The sequence below is a fragment of the Myripristis murdjan genome, chromosome 12 (assembly GCF_902150065.1).
Source record: "Myripristis murdjan chromosome 12, fMyrMur1.1, whole genome shotgun sequence".
NCBI classification, from domain to species: Eukaryota; Metazoa; Chordata; class Actinopteri; order Holocentriformes; family Holocentridae; genus Myripristis; species Myripristis murdjan.
Window position 1 is genome coordinate 17,800,981 of NC_043991.1, and position 17,962 is coordinate 17,818,942.

General features: G+C 40.5%; 2 protein-coding genes across 2 annotated transcripts; both read right to left on the bottom strand.

Moving 5' to 3' along the window:
- Positions 1–1,849: 1,849 nt before the first annotated feature.
- Positions 1,850–8,715, bottom strand: kctd9b (potassium channel tetramerization domain containing 9b). The gene is made up of 12 exons (XM_030066173.1): positions 8,558–8,715; positions 8,251–8,372; positions 8,068–8,111; positions 6,858–6,951; positions 5,696–5,754; positions 5,232–5,360; positions 5,054–5,121; positions 4,863–4,958; positions 4,557–4,706; positions 3,182–3,287; positions 2,942–3,075; positions 1,850–2,834 (listed from the first exon to the last, which is right to left on the bottom strand). Exons 1-12 carry the CDS (start codon positions 8,603–8,605, stop codon positions 2,718–2,720), a joined length of 1,167 nt encoding a protein of 388 aa, XP_029922033.1. The 5' UTR covers positions 8,606–8,715; the 3' UTR covers positions 1,850–2,717.
- A 721-nt stretch (positions 8,716–9,436) lies between these two features.
- Positions 9,437–16,056, bottom strand: marchf5l (membrane-associated ring finger (C3HC4) 5, like). The gene is made up of 7 exons (XM_030065965.1): positions 15,923–16,056; positions 15,408–15,490; positions 14,457–14,659; positions 12,305–12,435; positions 12,043–12,217; positions 11,725–11,891; positions 9,437–11,432 (listed from the first exon to the last, which is right to left on the bottom strand). Exons 2-7 carry the CDS (start codon positions 15,434–15,436, stop codon positions 11,310–11,312), a joined length of 828 nt encoding a protein of 275 aa, XP_029921825.1. The 5' UTR covers positions 15,437–15,490; positions 15,923–16,056; the 3' UTR covers positions 9,437–11,309.
- Between the last annotated feature and the right edge of the window lie 1,906 nt (positions 16,057–17,962).

Genomic DNA, 17,962 nt, shown 5'->3' on the forward strand with positions numbered 1-17,962 from the left:
TATAAAAGTATAAAAAGTATAAAAACATGCACCATCAATCAATAAAATAGGGTAAAATACATCAGTAAATAAACAAATTAACAGACTCCATTCAAAAGTAAACGACCACACTTGCAAAAAACTATATTGGACAAACATGAGCCTACAATACACTAGTAGGAATACTACTAGTGTAGGAATACTTAATATTTAGTAGTGTGATCAAACCAAGATGTTAGAGTCAGGTCAGTCGGCATTGTTTTAACTTGTATCCTCTACCTGTTGGGAGAAGCTGATATTCTGTGTGCAAATTATGAGACGGGGCAGAACAGACTGATTATAGATGGACCGCAGGGGCTGATTAAAAACACTGATGCAGTATTTGGAGGTTTTTCTTGTCTTGTGAAATAAAGATTTTAATTTTTGGAGCCACAGACTTGCATGGGACTTCTTTGCATCACTCTTTGGTGCCATCAGCCGTCAGACTCTACATAGCCACAGCACCCAGAAACTCCCACCTCCACTGCCTGTGACTTAAAACCAGTTACAACTGCCACCATCACAGATTTTGCACATGCACAGTATATACAACCGGTTAATGTGTATGTATATTTTAGAAACAGCATTGGAGTCTCGATCTGATGCACTGCATGAGGACAAAGGTGACAGGGGTGCTTTTCTAGGTGACTGCCACCTAGTGTCGGGCATCAGGAACCACATACGGACCCGTGCCACCCCAATCTCGAGCCGTAATGTGCTGTGTTTCAGTAGCGGGATCTACAATTACTTAACATAACCTTAAGCGGCTCGGTCACACCTTTTGGTGGCATGTGTATGATGGACACTGCACATTTGGACACTGGACACTGCACTACTGTTTTTGTATATTGGAACTGCCATTATTTTATTTCTTGCAGAGATTTAGGAGGAACTATTTCTAAAGGGAAACAGGAAAACATTTTTCTTGCCTTGATGTTAATTTCTTTGCTTTGATGTTAACTTTGATGTCAACTGCTACTGCTGCTGTGTCATGTGAATTTCCCCTTTGGGGGATCAATAAAGATACATCTAATCTAATCTAATTATTACTCAGAGTCAGCTAGTGCCCAATAATAAATAAATAGAGTCATGGCCTTGAGCAGTAATAAGTACATGTGACAGTGGAACAAGGCTGAGAGGTATTAGGAGAGGATCATGGAGCACACAGTGGTTCTTGCACACAGAGCCGAGGGGCCAACTCCGGCCTGACTGGTTAACATGCTGCACATCTGATGCTGTGAAAATGGAGGATGTGCTGATGTTTTTTTGTCCAGTAACTCCAAACACAGATTGAAAATGTTGAATGAGACAAAACATGTCCGGACAACCTCAAGCAATCCCGTACAGATTCAAACAGGCACACTGGCCTGGTACAACTTTTGGGTGACCAAATGAAAAAAAAAAAAAAAAAAAACTGAAATGGAAACTTGAACTCCACTTGATTGAGTTGGGAACTCTACAAATATCTGGTACTTTCAAGCTTGTAAAATTATAAGATGAGAGGAAGTGATAGCACCAAAAAAAAAAAAAAAGTTTCATTACACATGGTCATATGATAACTACTAGATCATAGCAGGAACAACTGAATTACACATCAAGTTTATCACCTTAAAAATGGGGTTTGAAGACGGCCTCATGAAGACCAGTGTACCTTCTTGTAACATGTGTCCACTCCTTTGGCCAGATGAATAAAGATAATGCACAAATTAAACTATGTCTTCTGATTATGATTATGTAGTCTGATAATGATTATATGGCAACATGAAAAACAAAGATAATATAATAAACAAATGACACTTGCCTAAAAAGTATTTACACTGCACATGTGCCATTAACTGCCTTTGTAGCATGTTTTATTAACGTTTCAAAATAATAAATACAATGTCACAACAGATGCAGACATAAAATGTGTCTGTCTTGTACACATGCTGAAGTTATTGTGGTCATTGTTCCATTTACATTGTTTGTTCTTCCATTGCATTGCATTGGAAATGTGCTGTCAGAACTCTTTCTTGTTACAATGTGCTGTAGCGATTTTGTTTGCCTTTATTTTTCTTTCTCAACATATAAAAAAAAGGTTTCAATAAGCATTTATCATGAGCAAGCATTGCTTGTTGTTGGAGGTAAACACAGAAAGGAAGCTTGTTGAAATGCATAAAAGTCAATCAGTCAATCACTGACATTAAAAAACAATGTATATATAAAAAGACAACACACTGGCCTAAAATAAAAGCCTGCTTCACACATGACAGTACAATTCATCACCATTGTGTTTTAGAAAATAAAATGCCCATTGCCCATAAATTCATGGCAAAAAAAGACGTTTCCATTTTGTTGTAAAGGAAAACTCCAATGTTTTGGGTCAAGTACTAATTAACACAAAATGCCACCCATAGGAATTGAACCAGTGGATATACGGAGGTGAAAATGGTTTTTACTTTTTGTGGACAGAATTCAATTCTGGCAGGAAAAAGCAAGAAGAAAAACACCCGTCTTGAACCGTGGTCTGTCCCAAAACGTGCTTGGCTAATGTAGCTGCTGAGGTCAATAATAGTGCCGGCTACTACAACGCATGTTTTCATCTTAAAGGACACGCAACTTAATTTTAATGTCTCAGAAGGCTTACATAGCATATGGAGAACTGGAAGTATAAAAAACGGAGGGCTTCATGGCGACGTGTGCGTATGGAGGACGATGGTTTACCGAACACTCTGCGACATGTGTAGGGGAGTCAGCATCTCCTCAAAGATGGCTCCCTTCACATTGGAGCCCCTCAGGTTGGCCTCCTGAAGATCACATCCCGATAAGTCACAGTTCTGGCAAAGAAATGAAGCCTGTTTGTCTCAGAGACTCATACTCGCTTTAAAATCATGATATTTGTGTCAGCGTGTGTTAGTTTGTGTGTTAGTGTGTGGTTATTCACCTCCAAGTCGGTACCAGCCAGTGTCGCCCCTCTCAGATTGCAGTTCTTCAGTTTGGCATTTTTCAGTGTGGCTACCCTCAGGTTGATACCCGTCATCTGACTTCCCTCCATGTCCACACCTTTCAAGTTGGCTCCTGAAAAGGTGCGCACACACATACAAGTTCAAATCAAATTTCAAGGTAAACTTCATGTCTTGCTTAGTAGGTATACAAACAGAAAATGTACAATTGTGTGCTTCACCCTCCAAATTAGCCTTGATTCCTGCTGGGTCTTCAAAATTACAGCCACGCAGAGATGCTCCCTCAGCATTAGTGCAGAGCATCTTCACACCCTGCAGGTTGGCCCCCTGGGACACACACACACACACACACACACACACACACACACACACACACACACACACACACACACACACACACACACACACACACACACACACACACACATACAGACACACAGAAATGTATGCACTTTGGTAAAGGACATGTTACTGGTTTGAAGATACAAGATATGCTGGACTGGAGATATGCAAGAAGACTTTTGAAATCATGTTAGATCATATATGTATACTAAAGGAGTTCACAGATTTTGTGACTCTCAGCTATAAATGTTTCCACACTGCATGTTTAAAGAAGACATTGCATCACAAAATTAATGATTAACATCATCTTGATTATCCTGCTGACTTCCAAACATCACATGTCAGGACCTGTAATCTCACACAATCCAAAGTAATTTAATAAGTATTAGTGGTATGCACATTAATGCGATGTGCATTAATGCTAACTGGAAAACGCCCTAAAGACAAACACAAAAAAAGAACTTGACTGGATAAGCTTGGTAAACAGACTATGCTGATTAAATAAAGCTGGAAGAAAGTTGGCTTCATCAAACACAAGACAAGACTAAACATGTCATCTCTCACGAATGATGCAGTTTGGGCCAATCAGCAACCATGACGTCTCCTTGTTTGGACTGTGGTTACAGCCTTGGGCCAATTAGTGCTAGATTAGTGCCAAAAGGTTTTGCCAAAATCAGCCCAGCATTGTCTAATATATCAAACACATGAACAAACAAGTAAACAAAGGTTTTTGTGCCGTCAAACCATTACAAATCAAATCAATGGCCTGCAGAATACAATGCATGTCCAATTAGGGGTGGGAATCACTGGGTACCACAATATATGATACTATCACAGTACAGGCATTCCTGCCATTTGGGATACAGTGTAAGATAATCAGCTTGATTCATGACAGTATTTGTAAGTGAAGATGAAAGAATACACTGTAAAAGGCAAAAAAAGAAAGAAAAAAAGCAGGAATTAATTATGTTTTTCAGTGTTTTAATCTGCACAGCGTCTGCAACATGAACATGACAGAACAGTTCCAGTTCAAATACCTAAAGGCAGGGAACAAATTCGCCTCATAGACACTCACATGTGCATCTGTGCAGATTAATTTGAAAGGTCAAATATTGATACTTGGCACAGGTGTATCAATAAGGAAGCATCATGATATATTGCATTATTAATTTACTGTTTATTTTTCCACCTGTGTCCAATCCACAGTGCAACCCCTGATTTCATGGTGAGGTTTCACAAAGAAACACGACTCACATCAAGACAAGCCAAGGACAGGTCTGCCCTCTCCAGGTTTGCACCACTCAGGTTGGCATGGGTCAGGTTGGCAGCTCGCAGGTTGGCCATCTTAAAGTTGATATAGCGCAGATCTAGACGTGAAAGGTCCGCACCAGCAAAATTCAGGCCCTGTTACACCATAAACATGACATGTTGGAGTGACGGTCTGTGCATATGACCCCGAATATCTGTATCATATATAGATCTCTCAATGTTTTTATAACAAACAGCCACGGTTTGAAGTCATGTAAGTTAGAAGTGAGGGTGTTTTGTGTTTCTGTATACCTGACAACGCAGTTCTGATTTGGTAGTTGTGGCTAAAAGGAATCGAATAAACTCCTTCCTGGTCAGAGGAGAGTGGTCATCGGGGGGCTGAGAAGACTGTGTACGTAAGGATACGGATGTAGAGGTGAAAATGCATGCAGGCATTGAATAAACGCTTAATTTTGCAACATAATTTATATAAGCACACACACCTTTATGAGAGTTTCCAGCTGATCAGCCAGCTGTTCAATCCCAAAGAAACGAGCCTCTTCCAGCACACCTAAGGAGGAGAGACACTGGAGATTAGAAAGTACATGTTCTTATCTAGGATGTGTGTGCCCTGTGGACTTGTGAGTTTGCAAAGTGGGTGTGTGTGTGTTCAGTGTGTACCCAGTGGGTTGATGCCTTCGTTGATGATAAGCTGTCCATGTCTCAGGTAGTTAAGAATGGGTTCGAAGTAGTCAGGGCTGCGGTCTATCAGGTACGCCCCCTGTGAGTCCTGCTTGTTCCCCCAAACATCTAAAGTACACACAGGGATATGCAAAAATGAAATAAAACAGCACTATGAGCTGATCCCTTGAAACCCAAGCAAATTCACTTGATTTCTTTCAAAAACACTGGAAAATGGTGATTAAACTTAAAAAAATAACAATTGCAACAAAAAAGAACTATAAGAAAAAATATAAGAAACTCCCCCAAAAAATTAAAAAAGAAAAAAAAAAAACGTGAATTTTGTTCAGTAGGTGAAAAAAAAACTCAATAAAAGCTCACTCACAGGCTCCTGGGTTTCAAAAGGTTAATGTCGAGAGAAAATGATAAGTGGTAAAGACATCAAGTGATATGTGTGACTTCACCTTTGTCTCTAAACATGTGTGCCAGCATGCTCTCCGGCTCTTTGCTGACCAGCGTGCTCCTGGGAGGACACACACACAAACACACCGTTTACACCCAACACAAAGCACCGAATCTAATTCAGGTGCAAGTGAGACCTGAGGACAGACTAAAAACACACAGCCAAATAGAGTAAATAACAATGATCACGAAATCACACATATATAATACAATAATAACATAATTCATATGCACAACAGCATGAAAAATAATACATAAATGCATTCTAAAATATCCTGGACATCGGTATAAGAAGGACTAAAAATCCAAGCAAAACAGTCACACCTAAAATCAATAAAACCTGAAACCAAATTTTCAAACAGACCTAATAATATGACTGTGTTAAGTTTCTGTCTACTCTGTAAATTATTCCAAACAAATCGAGTGAAATATCTGAAACCTGTCTTTCCAAAATTAGTATTAAATTTGCCTTTGCATCCTGCAGGGTCTAGTCCTGCAAGTCCAGACCTACGAGACTTCATCATCTCATCCACTCAGTGTTGTTTAGTCTCATAATGAGGAAACTCCTGTTGCTTCCTCACTCTAAAGTGTGTGCATAATTTGGATGCGAGATGGGATTGTGTGAACATCGGTCCCTCTGCAAATGCGAGATGTCCTGCAGCATCTGGTTGCATAATGTGCCTCTGGTGTAAAGCAGCTGGAGAAATTAGTCGCTACAGTGTTTGGCTGGAATGAACCAGAGGAGGTAATCACTGGGTAATGTGCAATATGATACCATCATGATATTTTATTCTCAATAACAATTAGATCAAGATGCAAGTGGTTCTGCAACATGCAATACACTGTAAGATAATCAGCTATGATACATCACGATATCTATAACTGAGGAAGAAAGAATACCCTAGAAAAGGCAAATGAATGTTTCAATAAGCCGGAATCAGTCATGTTTAATCTGCAAAGCAACTGCAACATGAACATGACAAAACAGTTCCAGTTAAAATACCTAAAGACAGGGAGCAAATACGCCTCACAGGAACTCAAATGTGCATCTGTGCAAATGAAGTTGAAAAGTCAAATAACCTAAAGACTCTTGGGTAACAATGGGATATCACTGCCGAGCCCTGGTATAATTAATAAAAACACATGCAACATCTTCATACTCACCTAGTTGTGGTGAAGCAGCGTCCCCCAACATTGAGCGTCAGCCAATCAGTGTGAGTCTGGCACTTGTCAGGGCCTCTGAGCTCCTCCTGAGGGTCTGCACAGGAAAACACACCACCCATGTTCAGCAGCCGCCTGTGTGACTGACTAGAACAACGCAGCTGGAGGACTGTGCATCATGACTGCATCACATAACATTACATCTGTTTTCATGTAGGGGTGGGCAACATTGCAATATTGCATAGACAGCAGGATATGAGACTAAATACAGTCTGTGATGTTGGATATTTTAATATTAATATTGTGATGTGGTATAAGTGCTGTCTTTTCCTGGTTTTAACCCTGACGCCTGAGTGCAGTGTTTTTTTTTTTTTTTTTTCCTTTTTGGTGGGGTAATTTATGGGGTAATTTTGTGGTAATTATGCTGTAATTTAATAAATATCTATTTATGATAAATTGTTTAGTCTTATTTATTCATTCATTTTTCCATCATGCTTCACTATTTTTCTGGTAATATTTGTGTGACTTTTCTGACATTGTTTTAAAATATATATCTAATTATTGGGTAATTTTCTTGTAACTTTTTACTAATGTATTTCTAATTTGCAGCTCATTTCTTGCTAATTAGCTAAACGCCTTTTACTCCTTGGAACATTGGCAAAAAGTTTATCAAGCAAATCACAATCAAAAATATCTATTTACAGATCAGATCAGTGATGATGGATTGACGTCAGATTTCTTTTATTATAGTAAATGCTTGTGAAAGCTGTTGAACGCAGCATTCAGGGGCGGCATTACAATAAAGAGACAGTTTCCTCAGCTTATTTAGATTGCTCTATTATTTGTGTCTATGTGTTCCATCATCACATCCACATCACTAATGACTGTTTATCAATTATCCAATTGTGTAAATATTTTGTGAGAGCACCAACACTCATCCTACTGTCACAATATCGGTATCGAGGTATGGGATACTTGATTTTGTCCATACTCAGCAGTCGAGTTTCTAAAAAAAAATTCAGGGGGGAAGGGTCAATTTTTTTCACTTGATGAAAAGTGAGGATGGCAGTTTTACAGGGGGGATGATTTTGACCGTTTTTATTTCAGGGGGGATGCCATCCACCCTCATCCCCCCTCAGCTCGAGTACTGTCCATACTGACAAATCTATTTCCATCTTGCCTGAGAGGAGCTGAAAAGTCCCTGGAAACTTACCTTCAAAGGAGTCTCCCTCTGAGATGTAGAGCACATCATCATCCCTGCAGGCACAGTGATACACAAGGTCTCTGCATGCAGCACACTTACAAATACAGCATTATAAACTGAACAGAGACGGCAACAGGACATAATGTGCATATTGCTGTATTTTGATGTTGCATGGTTTGGTCTTGGTCTCACCTGATCAGTGCTATGTCGTCTATGAGGCCGCCATTCCCATTGTAAACACTAGAGGCTGTTATTCCAAGCTTTGAGCTGGCCACCGACAGCAGATCATCCAGAGAGCCGTACACGGCCACCACCTGTATGGGAAGAGTCCAGTCCATCGCTCACATCACACCGCGTATAAGCATGACCAGCAAAATGACCCTAACTAGGAGCTAATCCAGCCTCAGTGTGCAGCCACATCCCACATCAGTGAAGGTTTCCTGTGCATAAACTAGAAATCATCCCGTTTATTTCGCTGTTATTGTTTTGAACAGCTTACCTTCCCGTTTGAGGACGTCCCGTTGACAAAGAGCGTGACTCTTCTCATGGCAGATTGTGATTAACTAAATTTCGGTGCCACTTTTTTCCCGATCGAGCAACATGCTTTGGCAACAAGCTGCGCCTTTTCCTGACTCCACTCCGAAGCGTCCCAGCTGAGGCGTCACCGCGCAGTCAGCCAATCAGCTACACAGAATCACAGACACTATCCAATCAGCAAGCAGGGCGGGCGGGACATCGCGTTGAACTCACCTCCTGTTGTTGGCCTGTGATTACACAGATAGGATCTTAAAACAAAGGAGAAACCCGGCCAAATATGGTTAGAGTGCCCGATATTAAACAAAATAATTGGCTAGCGGCTATTAGGCATTGGCTAAGTGGGACTAAATGCGCAGGATGTCATTTAAACCAAAGGTGATTTCAGAAATTACCATCTTCAACCAGGGATGGCAAACTTATGAGGGAAATCATCTGTTCTATTGTTCTGCATATCTTGTGCAAAACCAGGGACAAGTATTCATTCTCCTGCCTCTTATTTCATCTATTCTTATTTCATCTATAACTTCATCAGATGTGGGTTTTCCTTTGTTTTCCAGAGTCTTTGACTAGAACAAGATTCTCTGAAGTCCATTTATTACCTTTTATCACAATTCAGTTTAAAAAGGTTTCACAGGCCCCCTGGTTTATAAAAAAAAAATAAAACGACATCTCCTGACCTGAAACCTCATCATGGGAAAGAAAAAAAAAAAAATCAAAAAGAACCAGAAGCACAGAGATAAAAGGTATAAAAATGGAAGAAGTCTTAGGAGGGATCTGCTCCAATCTCGACTGAATATTCATGTTCAAAGTGCAGTTGTGAGGAGTAGTAAGAGATGGGATATCTGTTTGACAATACATTTATTCAACAAATCATTTATCAACACAGTCCATGAAATAAAATAACAGCGCTGTACAACATATACACTCACATGATTGGATAAAAATTGTGAAATTCAAATCAGAGCATTTTCACGTTGCACGACAATGGATGGAACAACGACAGAACAAAATATCTTACTAGTAACTGTGCCACCGAGGGAAATGCCCAAAGAACATACCCTGGACATCACGCTGAGCAAAAAGTCCGACATGCTTTGACTGGCTGAAATCTTCTTAGTTTGAGCAGCTTGGGTATCATTTGAGGTACAACTGGCTGTAGCTATACCCAAAACAGGCAGCACATTATACTGAAAGCTGCAGGCACTGCTGTGATCAATCAGCAGATCAAGTGCAAACTCTGTGGAAGACAAATCAAGTGTACCATACTGTTGTGACAAATAGTGCAGCTACTGATATGCTGTCTTCATCCCAGAACAGGATGCAAAGGTTGTTTTTTTTTTTTCTCAGTTTGATATAAGGTAGTCCAAAAAGAAAGGCAGCACTGTGCTCAAAAATGAGTGAGCCAAAAATCTTAACCACAGTCAGCCTGTGTGTCTGAATTATTAGCTCATATTTTATCTACAAGGTTCCAAAACTAACATCTCATTCACAATTGGCTTTTTCCACTAAATGCTGAAGTTTCTGTACCTCAGAGGGAGAGTTTTGACAGAACAATGCAATGGCCCCATCTGACCAACAGCTCCATTGGCACTGGAGTGATGAAGGTTACGGTGGGAAAAAGGTGAAATCTGACATTGCACACAGTCTGTCTTCCATTACTTTAAGTAGAAGTTGTATTACTGACAAGACTCACGAGCTTTTTTTTTTCCAACCCACAATTTGTGCAAACGCTCTGTGCCACTGTCACAAATTTGAGTCGAAAGGGAACTTATGTAATATTGCCTAATGATGAAATGACTGATGGATTTTATATTGCAATGTGAAAGACTTTATATTGCTCATTTGTAATAAAATAACTGTATTGGAGGAAAACCCAGTCAAAACACTTTAAATTCACTTGCTGTCACAATCATACAGTCAGTCAGCAAAAACTATCTTATCAATAGCATAGAGTCAAAATTCATATTTTGCTTTGAGCATTTAGTTCAGTGTTTATTTTGGGACATTCTGTCAGTCCCCTGCTAACAATTTTCTTACAGTAGGCCAAGAATGATCAAGCCACTTCAAAGTTATTTGGGGAAAATCAGAGGCCCCAAATAAAAAGAATCAAATAAATGCATCTTGTAGAGGGTTGACAGACCGTGTCTGCTGGTCTGCGAAAATGGCACTAAAACCATTTTCTATGCAAAAAGAAAACTCTGCAAGGCCATATACTTAGACTAGATATACTTAGACCCATTCTCCTCTCTGCTGTGCTTTGTCTGACTGGAGCTCAGGGCTGGGCAGACAGCTGGGTGGTGTGCATGTGATGGCAGCTTCTTATAATTACAATTTGAAAGTGAAAGTTTCTTTCACTGCAGAAGCAGCAGTTTCCTTGGATTGAATATGATTTATCAATCCCACACAGTTTATCGGTGATTTCAAAGTAAGGCAGATCAAGCATGTTCATTTTATCAATGACATACCCACATATTTCTCCACTACATAAGCCTTTGCCTTACCTTAATACCTCAGTGTTACCAGTTAGGTTTTGTATCCTGGGTTGACAGAAAACCTGTTTTTTTTGTTTGTTCGTTTGTTTTATTTTTTTACCCTGTCACCTCTGGTTCCTCTCATACTCCACTCTTTTCTCTGCCTTGCCTCATCCCATGTTTGGGTAATTAGTCATTTCCACTGTCCTCTGTTCCCTCTTCAACTCCCTCGCTTTGTCTGTCTCATTCTCTTTCCCCGTCTCCTTCTGGGTAGTCGAGGATGTGCCGGTTAGCCTGAATGAAGCACTGCTGCTGTTTGTAATACACCTTCAGAACACCTTTGATTACCACAAAAGCTATGCCTCCCTGTGGGGAAAGAGGAAGAGAGAGGGACACAAATTTGAGTAACATACCTGTACACAGGAGTAAATAATAGTAGTAGAAGTACTAGGTAATAGTACATAAAGGTAAGGCGTTGTTTTAAGCAGCCTAACAATATTAATAGGACAAATTCAGCTCAATTCCATATCAACTGAACTTCAGCTGAACTAGTGGATGCCTAAGTAGCCCCACTGTGATTGAAACTCACAGCTGATTGTAGTTTCCCTGTACACATAAACTATTCATTCAATGCACAAAACACACAAAAAATATTCACCAGGATAGTGCGATGTAGATTAGAGGACACCCGTCGAAACAGCAGTCTGCCCACCAGACTGGCAACGGAGGGGAAGATGAGCGCTCCACACAGAGTCCGGGACACAGAGAGGTGACTGGCCATATTGGCGCCGTCAGGTGGAGCATGAGGCAGACGGCGATTTGAACCTGTGGTAAGACAGGCAGCAGTGTTACGCTGATGTAACAGTTTGTCAATACATTGATCTTTTCAGACATCAGCAATATCTTCTCCTCTGCTGCAACCACACTGTGGTATGTGTGTGTTATAAAGGCAGCAACGTTTAAGGTGTGAACATACTATGCGGCTGTAGTTGTTGCCTGTTGGAGCGTCTCCACCACAGCCTCACGATGTAGTCCTCCCAGCGGATCATCTTACCCAGGATCAACATCACAGGGATGGTGGGCAGACCCAACAACAAGAACAGAGGGTCCACTCGCTCCATCACATGCAAACCCTTCTTATGACCCACAACCTGGATATGATGTGAAAATATAAAAAGGTAAAGATCCTGGGGAGGGTAGGCCTAACATGCTCTGTTTTCAGTTGGTTTTGTCTGTACCTGCATGACAGTCACGGCTCCGTATGTGACAGCGGACCAGTACACAGTCCCAGACAGCACCCCGGCAGCAGCAAATGGACTGATCCTTGACAGAACGCGGTCTATCTGCTGAAGGAAATACACCAACGGACCTGAGGAAGGACAAAAAGCAGAAAGTAGCACTCCCTCCTCTGTCCTGCACTTTGATGAATTTACTGGACTCAAAGATGAGTGTCCAATAGAGAAGCACAAACCAGTATAGTAAGCAAAAATGTACTCAAGTAAAAGTTTTGTAATTTTATGGTAATAATGACTCATGTAGAAGTAAAAGTACTCAGCATGTAAGATATGTTGTTTAGAATGGCACATTTTTGCCAAGGGGCGTTGAGTAGGCTATAACAAATCTTCAAACATCTTGATCTTAATTAGGCTGATGAACCTCTGTTGATTGCTATATGGCTAAGCTGTAGTGGTTAGCTAAACCAGCAATGTTTTCTCTATCGACAGCTTGGGGCAGGGGGGCAGGGCTGGCGGGCTGAGGTGGGTCAACGGTGTAAACTGAACAGTAAACTGAACCATCTCTTCTACAGGCTAGCTGTGACAGCAGAGGCAGTGAACAAGTCACTGTATTTGGCTGCAGATGTCTCAAAGAGATTTCATCTTTCTTAGTTTTGCTGCTCCACTTTATCTAATTTCATCTTGCTTCTCAATTATTTTAGCTTTTTCAATGACATTGCTGACTTGCCACACTGGGGTTTCCATCCCTGGAAAACAACATTTGAATGTGAGGCCAAGGATGTTCAGCCTAATGTGAATCACCTGCCGCTGCTTCCGCCATCTTTCACCATCACATTCAAATTTATTTAGAGCCCACAATCACTGATTACCATCTCAAAAGGTTTTACAGGCCGACAAGTTCACAACAAACAAGACAGGCTGACACCCTCCGACTTAATCCTCATAGTGGACAAGAAAACCCCTCAAAAAGCCAGAGATGAAACAATGAAAAAACTGAACAAATCTTGAGCAGGACCACAGAGAGAGGAGGTCCCTTTATGGCCTGACAGGTGTACAATATCATCAAACTTTCTTCTACTTTCTGCTGGTGAAAAAAAATCAGGGAGATGTGGCTACCTGACAACACAGACCCAAGACATTCAGCCTCTTGGAAGTTTCTGAGCACAACAAGTACAAGTAAAAGTACAAGTAAAACTACTCCTAACAGTACAAAGTTAGCTGAGTTCCGATCCACAGTGTACTGCGACAGAGCTCCCTACTCCCTACTCCCTGCACAGGGAATGTTAGCGAAGGGAACTTCACTTCACAAATTTTTTACTCCAATCGGAACACGCTGCAACTTACAGCTGTTTCCGGCCGAGTTTCCAAAACACACCCGGTGAAATGTCTTGTGAAATGTTATTTCGTTCATTCGCATTACCGCTGTCATTTGCAAGATGTGCGGTTGTCATTCCTAAATAACCGTCACGTCTCGTGCACCCCGTTGTTGTCAGCGTAATCAACTTAGCTTAACAAGCAAAAACTTATAAATAAATGTGATTTCATTGCAAGATGTATGATGTCATTCCTGAAGAGATTCGTATCACATCATTTACAAATTGTGTGTCATATTATATGTTGATCACTGACAGATTATTTTAAAATCCTTAATAATGACGATGGTGAGAGAAATAACCGCCGCGTCTCGAGCACCCGGTTGTTGTTGCCATAAACAACGAGTTAACCGTTGGTTCGACTCGCCGGCGCACAATGACTGATGGGTAATATCCGTTGGCGAACTGGGCGAAGTGAGGAACCGTTGTTCACTTGTTCCCTGCACAGTTCACAGTACCCTTCGAGCTGCTCCCTGTGGTTTGGAATCACACTGAACATGGCGGCACACCCTGTGTAGTCCACTGCGCAGGGAGCTACAGGGCGATCGGAACGCACCCGTTATTTAAGCACATGTAGCAGAGTGAATGTAACACGCTACTACCCACCTGTCACTAATACAGTAGTAATACACTGATACAGCCATGTGTCAGATCTGCTTATACGTGGTGTTCAAACATAGCGAGACAAAAGACAGACATTCATTAAGTAAATTCTTTGAACTTTATGGGACAAAAAAAACTGCTTGAGTGGCCTGAGCGTGCGTCTTATGGGTTTGAGTTACCTATCTTGGGGAAGACGATGCGGTATTCGATGCCGCATTGTGGACAGCTGACTGGACCTCCGATGTTTCCTTTTTGCTTCTCATCAAGCCACCGCTGCAGACAGGACTGGTGGATCCATTTAGTACAGCCTTTACATTTGCAGGGGCTCACCCACTCCGCAGAACGGTCCTCTCTCTCGGTGGCGAAACAAACCCAACAGTGCCTGCGCAACACACACACACACACACACACACACACACACACACACAGTGTTATACGCTTCTTTCCCGATTCGATACTAACACAATGCTTAGGTGCCCACTCAATATCATGATTTATTGCGGTTATGTTTTTTAAATTATCTTCTAGTTTGTGGTAGTAAAGTTTCAAGAGACTGTAATTACCCTAGAGGTCACAACAGGTCATGTTATACAGTCAAGTTTGAAAAAAACGGTCTCACTACAATGGCTACTATTGGGGCTAACATCATCAAACATGAATACAATTGGACTGACTGAATCCACAAAAGTCTCAGCTTTCCAGTCGAACCCAATTTATTCAACGCCAAAACTGTTTAGGCCCCAGTATGTAGAAATACACCATTTTACAAGAGACCAAAGAACACATTTGTACTGCATGGTTTGTGGCCCAAACTGAATGGGATTAACATAAGGTGGACATGTCTGCAAAGTGGAAACTGCGGGTGCCCATTTTCATTCAGATATCTTAAGGTCAGAGGTCAAGGGACCCCTTTGAAAATGCCAGTTTGCCCCTTGCCTAGTGTTGCCTAATTCTGGAGCAATATTTAAAGCCACCTTGCTGATAATCTAGCATGACATATAGTTTAGTTTCATACGATGTTCCCCTGCCTCATGAACAAACCAAGATACCATTAAGGATGTCAGTCAGGTTGTATAGCAAGATGAAACAATATATGTGAGTAAACAAGCACAGAGAAGAAATGCTCTTACTTCTCAGGCAGCTCCTCTGCAGAGGCCATGGTGTTGAATGGGCTCAGCTCCCTGTGATGTTATCATGGGCCAAAACACTCACACTGAGCCACGAATAAAACACACACACACACACACACACACACACACACACACACACACACACACACACACACACACACACACACACCTGCTATTGAAACCGAAACCGAGTAAATAAGTAAGCCCAAGAAGTTCAGGGCTATCACCAAAGAATAATTTAACCTCACTAGCCGTATGAATTGTGTGGATATCTGCCACAGCTGACAGTCTGACAGCAGCACCGGCTCATATCAAACTTGACGTAACTTTTTATCTTTTTATCAGATACTTTTTTTACGTCTCTCGCTACAAGCTAACGGACGCTAGCTAACTCCTAGTGAGTATTTTGAAACTCAGGGGCCGAAAACGACTAAGCTGACAAAAGACATGTCTGGACTAGTCGACAGTCATTTGAGAAAACAGTTATGTTGTCGTTTGCTAACAACGATGCCTACCTGAAAAACTGATTTATCGGTTAAAAACACGATTCTTCAGCGGCCGAGCCGTTCACGAACTGTCATGTTGGCCGCAGCCGCAGCACTAATGTTCTGGGCATGTCCCGCCCACTTTGGAGTGATACGCACGCTGATTGGCCGGCAGTGAGGCGCTTGGAGCGGCGCCTGGGTGATGCTGCATTTATTGTCACCATGGAAATGTCGGACACGAAGATTTTCTTATTTAACCGTCCTGATAAAGCTAATGTTTGTAAATTATTGCCAGTTTTGTGATTATGAGGGCAAACTATTGAACATGTCATGGTGGTTTGATTTACAGAATGATTTCGCAAAAAAAAAACAAACAAACAAAAAACAAACAAACACAGATTTCATGCAACAAAAAGCCCAGTTTTTCGGCAGATTAATCTTATCTAATAAATTTTTATTAATATCATATCCATAAATTAATTTGGCTTAAAAAATACCCTCCTTTCACATTTTTTAAAGATTCTGATTTTAAAACATATTTTGCTACTATTGCAAATTTAAAACTCAGAATCACAAATTGGCAAAAACTATTAAATTGTTTAGACATTTCAGACCCTGAATATTTTTATTTTTATTTTTTATTGTCTTTCTTTCTTTCCCTGCGTTTTGTTATTTGCTGTTCTTTGTAATTGATTTTTATATTATTTTTATCCTGGAGTATACTTACTGAATCTTTTCTGACGGAAAAGGTTTGTCACATGTATGCTGTCATTTCAAGGTGAAGTAGTCGCCTGACTTCTCCCAAACTGTAATTCATATTACCTGTGCTTCATATAAAAGGTGCTTTTGTTTTCCTTCTTCTTCGTCGTTTTCTTCTGCTCCGTCTTTAATGTCCATTGGCGGTTGGAGAACCGTCTCACAGCTGCTTTAGCGCCACCAAGTGAAGTGGAGTGTGAAGCACAAGATTGGGCCGGGGCAGGGGGGAAATTTTTTTTTTTAATATGTCTTATTCCTTTTTCTCTTTCTTACAATTTAATTCTTCTCTTCAGAGTTTGTGTCCGTCGGGGACCAGTAAAATATTTCTGACTCTGATTCTAGTTTCTGATTGAGCCTTTTCTTCTTCTCAATCTTCACATTTATTGGTGGTCAGCATTGGTAGTTTTGAAGCTCTTTTTTTTTTAATCACATCATCCAACAGGCTCTTTCTTGACAATAGCTGATGAATAATTTTGTCTTGTATAGCATTAAGTAGGCTAATCATCCTCAGTTGTGGCACGTCCAATTTCGTTGTATAGGTGACTGTACAATGACAATAAAGGCTATCTTATTTTATCTTATTATGTTTTTCATGTTACACTGTACATGTCTTACATATTTCATTCTTTGTGTGCACGTGTGTGTGTGTGTTTGTGTGTGTGTGTGTTATATTGTATGACTGTCATTACTTTGATATAATAACTCTTGTAAGCTTTATTTTTTTTCATTTCCACTGTGGTACTGACACACTGAAATTGTGAATGCATAACTTTAGTTTATCAAGCCTCTGTTTTCTGTATTGATTTGCTGACACTTCCCCTCCTATTATACTTGGGGCCAATTTAACCCCATTCAATGTTTAACATCACTAAATACATGATTAAACATCGTTATTTTTGCTTCCTATTTCATGACTTTTCATTATTCAGTAGAGGCAAGTAGCTAAACATGAGATCAACATGATGAAATATTTTCAAGGTCTTGGACTCATTTTGCATGCAGCAGTGTTTATTTGCTGTATAAAACATACAAGACACGAACATTTTATGCAGATTTGATTTAGCTGTTTTGGATGACACTGAGTAACTGTAACATGGCATCAGTAAAAAACTTCATTCTGCTTTAGGGCCCTCACCTAACATAACCACACATGTATTAGTGTGAGAACCAGTGATAATTAATGTGACATTTGGAAGGGAAAACCATGATTCCCACATTAACTTTGAGGTATAAGAGGGGTGGATGGATGGATTATATTTTATTTAAAGGGCTATTTGGGGAGTCAACAGCTGACACATCAAACAATTTTTATTA